At 36.6% G+C, this 9,838-nt stretch overlaps 1 protein-coding gene across 6 annotated transcripts in view; it reads left to right on the top strand.

The window, feature by feature from the left end:
* The window catches only part of HRH1 (histamine receptor H1), a 16,428-nt gene extending 6,983 nt beyond the window's left edge, over nucleotides 1-9,445 (top strand). For 3 of the 6 annotated variants that reach the window (XM_085302451.1, XM_085302450.1, XM_085302449.1), the window contains one exon: nucleotides 4,359-9,445. In XM_085302451.1, coding sequence (XP_085158577.1) covers nucleotides 4,479-5,906 — 1,428 coding nt within the window. In that variant the 5' untranslated portion in view covers nucleotides 4,359-4,478 and the 3' untranslated portion in view covers nucleotides 5,907-9,445. Of the gene's footprint in view, nucleotides 1-1,129; nucleotides 1,207-1,610; nucleotides 1,777-1,906; nucleotides 3,409-4,358 lie in introns of those variants that run through there. The other 3 variants (XM_085302454.1, XM_085302453.1, XM_085302452.1) reach the window with 3 other exon arrangements.
* The last annotated feature ends 393 nt before the right edge of the window (nucleotides 9,446-9,838 follow it).

The following is a 9,838-nucleotide window of genomic DNA, read 5'->3' as shown; positions in this document are numbered from 1 at the left end:
TTTTTTGTAAAAAGAGCGTGTTTGTTGTCACTGCATAGAATGAATTGTTCCCTCCCCCACTCTCCGGAGCCCAACAGCAACATATACATTTAGCAGTCGCCCAAGTATCACTGTGGCCTGGAAGAAGATTAAAAGTAGGACCCATTTCAGTATTTTTAATCGAAAGCATAGCACAGTAAACCAGTAAGGAGGCAAAAGGTCAGGCTGCCAAAAGAGACTAATTATTTGTGAAGAAGACAAGCCTTTTCATAAGCAGGCATGCTACRGCAGCCTAATCAAGATCTGAGCTCAGACAGTGCTGTGGTAACTCACAGATCAATAGTTTACTTACAGAGTTGTGTCCTTGTTATAAAAAGTTAGAGGAGTCAAGATGATGTGTCTATAAAAAGGTTTATACAGGTTACCATAACTGTACATGAGAGTTTGTGTTACTCAGCCTAAAACATTAGCATTTTATTTAAGAAGGCTGTGGAGGTCTAAACTTTTTGATGGCAGAAAGCTAATTTCATTCTCAGTAAAGTGAGTACCCCCAACCAAATAAAAGCATGAAGAACAGTGAATCAGAAAAAGCTGTGTGTTGACAGCAACATGCAGGATGCTAGTTTGACTGATGCATGTGGCTGTAGCAGCAACTATACTGAAAAAAAAGCTTAGCTTCTGTAAAAGCTAAGAAATAAAATATCAAGTTCAATCAATTCAAGGATCACCTACGAAGCCGAACTTTCACTTATGTTTTCAAACTATTTCAGCTTGCCCAAACATTCTCTTGCTGTTTGAATGATTTCCTCAGTCAATTTGAGTATTTCCTCAATTAATAAAACAGAAGTATTTGTCTCCATTTCTAAAGTACAGCTATAGAAATCAAAAAGGGCAACAGCACAGTAGAACTACTGGACTGGAAAAAAAAATACACACACACACAAACACACACACACACACGTACATAGACACAAATATACCAACACACAAATATTCTTACAGCTTTTCCCACATAAGCAAGTTACAAATTCAGTATATCATGCAGTTATATCACAAATACTTTTTTTTTCTTGAAAGGCTTCACACAATGTTAATAAAAAATATGAAGTACCTTTCACAATAGGCTCAGCATTTTGTCTTTTGGTTGTTCATAAGGTCTGCTTTATAACATCACTATCCAAGGCTAGAGGAGTAAGCATAAATTTGAAGTCACAGACCAGGTAACAGGTAAGCAATACAGTTCCTATATAACAAGGCAGATGTGATGACCCTTCTCTAGTCCCTTTGCAATACTACATTAAGCAGTCCCCCAGTCACTGCTCTAAGCATGAGAGAATTATGCACATTCAGACCAGAAGTRGATACACGAGTTCAATGAGCCTTAAGTTGCTGTGGTTTAAAATGAGTTGCCATGTGCCATCCCAAAGTACAGTACCCCTGCCAGTCACCAATGGGATCTGACAAGTCTGCATCATTTTGCAAGTTGTGTCCAACTCTTCAAATCAATACTCAGATCAACTCTGAACACTTAGTGATGTCTGTGCATTCTAAGCCTTAAAGCAGCTTCTGCATCTGCTTCTGTGCAGCTGCAGTAGAGTCCATCTGCTATGTTAGTTCTGGTCTCATTTTTCTCCAAGACAGGGTTTACTCCAAAATCTACTAAAAAGCTTCTGCAACCAGATATGTACAACACAAGATTATGCAGAACTAGACAGCCAGATGTCCAAATCAGTTGGATGGAAGTTTCTTCACCCAAAAGAAGAATCATAATTTAAACATGGAATGAAATATTTACAGGTCAGGTTGGGTTATTGGTTCATATAATAAAACATTCACTTTACACTCTCAGGGGCCTTAAGAAAAAAGAAAGTATGTTGGGGCAGGAATTTGGGAAGATTAATAAGATTTGAGTGGCTGAACACTGAGACATCAGATTATTCAGTCTTCTCATTTCAMATGACAAGAGACACTCAATTGTAGATGCAATTCAGTCTTTTCTCAATAGTTGTAAACACTTTTCTGAAATGACCTGATCCTTTTTAGACTGGGATGGTGGGCCATCTAAATGGTAACAGCAGGCAGGTTATCAAGTTCTTCATTTGCTATATATTGGACTGTTTCTGGTCAGAAAGGGTAGGACAGAGAAACAAGAAACAAAAGATTTACACTACCATGTAAGAGGCTGGGTAGCAAGATGATTTTCTTTCTTGGCATGAGTGGTATTGATGTTGGATTACTACAAGGTAATTTAGGTATCCATTTAGGTATCCTAAAGAGCTATCCAAGATCTAAGGCTCATTGTTTTCCTTGAAATCTGTTCTGRATTAGTGGGCTTTGGCTCAGTGTAATGCGAGTTAAACTACCCAAATATTAAAGCACATTTATCCAGTATTATTATAGTTCCTCTTCTGGGAACTGAGTTATGGATAAGGAATTCAAAAAATAACTCCCGCAGTGTGGTACATACACCACAAACAGTCCATAGCTGTTACAAAATGCTATATGCCTCAGTAAAGAACAAGAAGCTGCTATTGCAAGTCACATTTCCTATCATGATCACTAATTGCTGGTACTATTTGATACCACTAATGACRGTGGAAGTTTAAGAAGAAATTTCTTAGATTATAGTCTTCCATAGAGCACCAAGGGGTGAACACTGTGTTTTATAATTTGGAACATGGCTTATTATTTTCTTCCACTGGACAAAGCTGTGTGGCAAAATGTTCCAGTTCTACCAAAAATGGCAATCAAATGCCAATTCAGTGTAAGTTTGGTGAGCAAGACTGATATGAGGGCCAGAGCTCTAAATGCACAGCTGTAATAGAAGGCACTGACCAATAACAGAACATGTTATTTACCCAGGCTATTTTATGTGCAGTTCCCTTTGCTTCTTAGGAGAAGCATACTGTTTTCTTTAGCACCATTCTATTGATCTGTGTAGGAGAGGGAGATGTAGGCCCCCTGGGGCTTCTTCCCTAAGGAAAGACTGTGGGCACTGATGAGTGCAAGATGCATAGAGACTCCTGGAGTTGGAGGCCTTCTTTGGCCATTTAAAAGATTCAGAAACCCCATAGAAAATATGCAGAGGTGAAGATCACTAATTTCTCTGCAAAATCCCTGAGGCAATTGACATCAACTTCTTGACTTGACTGTGCCCCATATATTTAACACCAGTGGAGAGTTTACAGTGAGAGCTGTGGAAAGACAATGACAGACAAGAATATAACCATTTCCTGTCACCAAACATGTTGGTTTAAGACACATGGAATAATTTCGGTTGTCTTTATCAAACAGGAAATGCTTGAAGGATGAATATAAATCCTCTCTGGTCTTTTAACATCTGTGACTAGCTGTCATACATGACAGAACCTGAAAGCTGTACAGAATACAGAATTACAGAACCCAGCTCTTGAGCTCATACACCACAGAGTACATATTTTCTCCACCTACGTACCCTACTGATATCTACCATACCTCTTTTGTTATAATAACAGACCCTTATGAGTAAAGCTTACAGAAAAAGTAATTTGATTTCTTGTGAGAGAACACAAACATTCAATGTATATTTATATACATTTAARAGATTGCAAGGTGCTTATTAATCCTGAAAAATCCTATCATTTTCCCTGAATTTTTATTGATTTGTATTTAAAATAAAATAGGGTTGCCATCTTTAAATGTTTGAAATCTTCTGCGTATGCATAAATTGGGTAGAAAGAGATTACTCATTTCATATAATTTGAACTGCTGCCTACAGATGAAAATGTAGACACTGGCTACAATTTTAGGAGTTATTTGAGAGTCTCCATATCATCTAGATGCATATACTRGCTGTAATCTTTTTGTTTAAAGGAACACATTGTCACATCATACTAGTACCTGTAATTCCCTACTACTGATGGAAAATTAAACCCAACTGCTGTATTCTCAAACTATTAGATATACTTCACAAATCATCACTGGTTTGTTTAAAACTATTTAATACAAAACATGTTAATATTATTAACCAACTTTGAACTGGTTTGTCAGCATATAGGTTATGTTATGGTTCCTGATCAGCTATGTATTTAATGAGATACAGGAAGTTCAAACAGTAAGGACTGAAATTTCTTCTCCAGATTCCAGAGTCAGAATTATGAGGATCCCCATGAGATACCTCTGTAAACCAGTTTGGATCGGTTAGTGGAAATTGCTCCAGTACTTTTCATAGCACAGCTATAACATTTGACATTTTAAATGATCCRTTTCTGGAATGTTGTAAATTTCTTTTTATTGAAGAAAGTCCTAAAAGGGAAAGTACTAGGCTGAAGCACAGATTAGTTTTATTAGTTTTATTTTAGTAATGCAATGATTGAATATATTTCTTTTCTTTTTCATAGTTCCTGAAACAAAAATCACAAAGACATCCAACAACATTTCATCCAGGATTGTTAACGAAGAGTGAATTTCCAAAGCCTGGGTGTCTTGTCTGATTTTTGCTCTGTGCTCTTGTGCAAAAGATGTCAGAAAACACAACCAGGAACTCAACTGACCCTCGCTCAGCTCCTCTAGGTTTGTTCCTGGGTAGCATTTCACTGATCACTATTGTCATGAATGTATTAGTACTATGTGCTGTGAAAACTGAGAAGAAGCTGCAAACAGTAGGCAACCTATACATTGTCAGCCTCTCTATTGCAGATCTTATCGTTGGTGCAGCTGTTATGCCACTGAATATTGTTTATCTCATAAATCGCATGTGGATTCTGGGCATACCAGCCTGTTTGTTCTGGCTGTCAATGGACTATGTGGCTAGTACTGCATCCATCTTCAGTCTTTTCATACTGTGCATAGATCGTTATCGTTCAGTTCAGCAACCACTGAAATATCTCAAGTACAGAACGAAAATGAGAGCATCGCTAATGATTTTGGGGGCTTGGYTGCTGTCTTTCATGTGGGTCATCCCAATTTTAGGCTGGCATGTTTTTGCTAATAAAGGGAAAAGGAAAGTGAAGGCAAGTAAGTGTGAAACTGAATTCTCTGAAGTCACCTGGTTTAAATTGTTGACAGCCGTTGTCAATTTCTATATGCCATCTGTCATCATGGTATGGCTCTACTTTAAAATATTCAGGACTGTCCGAAAACATTGTCAACACCGAGAGCTCACTGACGAATCATTTTGGTCTTTCTCAGAAAATAAAAGCATATTTCATAATAAGACAAAGGATGAGCAAAAGATCTGCCCCCCAAAACAAATCTTAGATGAGAATACACCTCCCAAAGACCAAAACAACTCCCCTCAGCTGAAAAATATGGAGGCAAAGCTTCATTTRGGCAATACCAAAAAGTCTTCAAAGGCTTTTCTTAGCAGAAGTAACAGCAAAGTTTTCCAGTGGAGACGTTTTGCTCTCACCACTGCCCAGTCTAAGCCAGGCCTGGATAAAGCGGGAAACAAGCATGTGTGTGTTACAAAAGGCAATCAGAATGAAAAGGAGCCGTGCTCACAGGACAGTGACATAAGCAATGCATCAACTGACCAGTCTTCTGCAGAGGAAGTTCCCTGTAGAGATGACTCTGATCCTAACCCTGAAGGAGCCTGCAGTCCTCAGGAAAAGACTGAGGACAAGGATTTCACAGGACTTGCTTACCTGAAGAAAACATGGCAAAGACTGCATAATCATTCCAAAAGGCATATTCAAGGACTGCATGTGAACAGGGAGAGGAAAGCAGCCAGGCAGTTAGGGGTCATAATGGCAGCCTTTATTTTGTGCTGGATTCCCTATTTTGTATTATATATGGCAATAGCTTTCCATGGTCATGAACAGTTTTCTGATTTACACATGTTCACAATATGGCTTGGCTATGTGAACTCCACTTTAAATCCATTCCTCTATCCTCTTTGTAATGAGAATTTTAAGAAGACATTCAAAAAGATCCTTCATATTCATTGATAGTTTATCTTTAGATTGATTTTTTTTAGGCAAAAAAAGAGTTTGTAAGTTCAATCAAACAAAATATTCCAGTGTCAAAAGCAAACACCATGGATAAAGTAGGTGGCTTTGGAAAAGTGTAATTTATAAACAAGTGTTGGTAAAAATAGGAAACATGACTATAATAGATTTAGCATCCTTGAAGAGGAACTCTTTCGGATCAGGAATACTTAAAACTTGAGGCCAATCTCAGAACTGTTGYACTATTGTACACACTTTACAGTTTGTATAGAACAAAAACTAAAAATAGAAATAGAGATCTTCAGTGATTATAAAATTTTCAACTGTGGAAAAGGAAGAAATAGAATATGGTTTCTGAGATTGGCCATATAATTATGTTTTTCTTTTTTTAACTTACTGCTTTAAACATGGGAACACATTGCTTGYGAAGAGAGAGATCTCTTGCAAATGAGGTATGTTGTATAGACAAAGGAATAAGCTTCAACCATTTGAGACAATCTAATTTTTAGCTTCCTCCAAATCATACACTTTTTGAAATGTCAAGTCATATTGTAATATACTATACCTCTTTGATATCATGCTTCCTTTATTTACACCAGTATCTGTTAACTTCAATGAAAAAAACAGAATGTTTATGTCCTGCATATTTTACTAGGACTTCCCAAACTCAGCATACTATCGCTGTCTATTCAAGAAGGGTGTGCTGTTGTTACTAAACTTGATGTATGCAGGAGGTTATGGACAACACATTYTTTTTCCTTCCTGCAAGTAGGTAAGTAGTTAAGCATGCAGTCACAAACTAATTCATCCTTATGGTAGGCAAACTCTTTTTACCATAATGAAGCAAACTCATCATCAGCAACTAAAGCTTGCAAACAGGAAATAAAATATATGAAGTATGTTTACCTTTTCTATACTTTATATTTAATTGCATTTTATAAATCATGATGTAAATGCTGTTACATATTTCAGGAGTCATATAGAATAGTTTAGGTTGGAAGGGACCTCAGGAAGTCAGATAGTACAACCTATACTGCTCAAAGCAGGGTTAACTGACATCAGGTCAGGTTGCTCAGGGCCTTGTTCATAAATTGAATAACATACATCTAGAGAAAGATTCACACGGAAAAGCTGGAAGGCAACCTTGACTGAGAAGTTTGCAGCAAAGCCTAATGCTACCAGTTTTGAGAATTCACTTGCTCAGCCATTAGTTTAACTGTTTCTAAGGACAAACAGTAATACTCAAAAGTAGACATGCTCTGTTGTAAAACAGGAATCAAAYACCACTCCCTAAGTGCAGTTAGATATAGATTTCTTCCCAGCCAAAGGAAAAAAACATAGTTCTTCAGCAAGAGAGTACCTCGTGGCATATGTCAAAAGGGCTAACTCCTCAGCAAGCTTACAAGTTACCAGTACAATTACACCAAAGTTAAAGACATACACAGATTGAGGAGGGGGAAGGAAAATTGAGGCAGAACAGATATCTGGCCCAGTATTAGCTGAATATTTCAACACCAGGTTGTGGCACAACGGCAAAGCATTCCTACTCTTCTGTGATGRAAATAACTGATAGAAACATTTTGAGCAGACACTGTTGAGTTTCTGACCTTTGGGGCAACACTGCTATGGCACTGCCTTTATGATGTTAGTTTTAGAAAGAAATACCAGGAAATTTCAACAGACAAAGTCACATATGTATATAATGGAGAGTTTATGTAAGGTTTTCCATACATTTGGGAAAAGATTAGTGAGACATTTTCAAGGTTCAGTGTAAAAATAATGTCTTCCCACTGCCATTCTGTCATGTCAATGAATTTACCATTTCCAGAATGAATTAAGTGTATCTTTGTGAAATTGCTCAGTTATCTTACCAACAAAGATCTGATGGAACTGAAACCCTTTTAACTGAGTACTGTCAAGAGTTTGGTTGGATGAGTTGAAAAGATGTTCTCTGTAGTATACTACATCATAAAGAAAAAAATGCCATTTAATATTTGAAGGAGAAATTTTGAATTCTGGGTTCTTACTTAAGAAGTCTCTTAGCTACTTAGAATCTCTCTGTCCCACATGTGCCTCTTCTGTAGTGACTATGACATGATGTGACAYTTAGGATAAGGTTTGCATGATGCTCATAGATTTGGGATATAATATGCAAAGTACTATCATTCTCTGTCAGTTTTCCACTTCTGAATTAAACATCTGAATGTTACTTGCTGTATTTAAAGAGTAGAATATTAAATGAAGCCCCAGTATCTTTGCATTTTAATAAATGGATACTTCAGTGTTTGGAAAATACRTGGTACAGGAATAATGTTAAATTCAGTCTATTTGAGTGTATCAGAGGTTACTTGATTGTGATCTGAAGTAGGAATTACTGCAATTAGGAAACTCTAATCTAGAAAATAYATGGTAAAATACACAGAATATTGAAGCAGCAAAATTAATTCAGGAATTAAGACAACTTTTCCGCAGCAGGAGCAGCATCTGCACAAGCAGCAAAATACACCTTCTCTTGGAACCTTTTGACTACAATGTAGCATCTTTTGAAACATATGCTCTAATTTAAGAGCCTCTCATCACAGGCTCAGATTCACAGCTGTTCTGCTCTTTCCATTGTGATACACAGGAGTAATACTAGCCAAAAGGGATTGTAATTTAGGTGGGTCCTGGTCCTGAAGAAATAAAAAAGCAGCATACTAATTCAGCCACAGTTACCAGTTTACACTGCTTAAACATGCTTCTCTAGGGGCTACTTAAACTTATCAAGAGTTCTATCCTCTTGCTTATGACAGTTGCCTTTTTGGATTTTAAAAAGTATTAATATATGAAACAGCAATCAAAAAAATCACTGGAAATTGGTTTAAAAGTGATGAATACCATTTCAAAGAATACATCTGGTATGAYTGAAGACCTAGGCAAATAAAGCTGCCTGAACTTTTTCTATCTTCTTTCGTTTTTATCCATCAGTGTAACTGTGGTAATAATAAAGTCAGGAAAAGTTGTCATAGTAAGTTCTTCTGACACAATACATGTAGGTAACAATAAAATGGGAAAATGGTAGGTAACAATAAAATGGGAAAATGGGATATTCCTATTTTAAACTTTCAATGAGCAAGATATGTAACAGGCTTTACTGGTATGTTTTACTGGCATAGGCATTCCAAATGGCTCCGGATATAAGTGCAGCAGAGAAAGATAAAATAGGGTCTGAAATTAAAAAGCCTACTACAATGTGGGGCCAAGCCTCGAGAGAATATTGCAGGTGTGGTTTCCTGTAAAATATCTTCAATGTTTTCTASTTCATAAACGAGGCCAAAGGTCTCGCAGCTTCAAAAGATCAAAACAGATTTCTTGGAATATGTTGTGAGGTGTGGTGAAAACAACCAAAATCACTTTTAAGAGGCAAAAAAAAAAAAAAAATCTTACAATTTTCTCTATGTCAGTGGTGACATCTAGTGGGTGATGAGATGAATTCTGGACTTCTATATCAACTATTGTGTATCATACAAGTTTATTAAAAGAGARGTGCAATTAGCAAATGGCTGTAATCTGTTATATGTTTCTTTTTCCCATATTATTTTTAGGAAACACTGCACTCAATAAAGGAAATATTWGTGTTGGAGCACATTAGATTTGCTGCTGAAGCCTATCTTCTGGCTTAATTTCATCATCCAAAAAGACTCCYTTACATGCTCTCTGATGCAAACAACAGTGCAGTAAATAAAAATGACTAAGAGATTCACTTTAAAAGTGCATTTCTTCCCACTGAAGAGATGTAGATTTTATGATTAAAATGATTAAATACCTAAATGATTAATGATTAAAACCATGCTGACATCTGGTAAGTTTAACAGTATTCCTTTCCTTAACAATTATTCCTTTTTTTTTTTTTAATCTACCATGGTATTTTAAACTCTGATGTGTTTCAACTT

This window comes from Rhea americana, unplaced genomic scaffold (assembly GCF_003343005.1).
Source record: "Rhea americana isolate MKP2758 unplaced genomic scaffold, rheAme1 scaffold_19, whole genome shotgun sequence".
Lineage (NCBI taxonomy): Eukaryota > Metazoa > Chordata > Aves > Rheiformes > Rheidae > Rhea > Rhea americana.
Note: the sequence above shows the minus strand (reverse complement) of the source record. Positions and strands in the feature narration are given on the sequence as shown.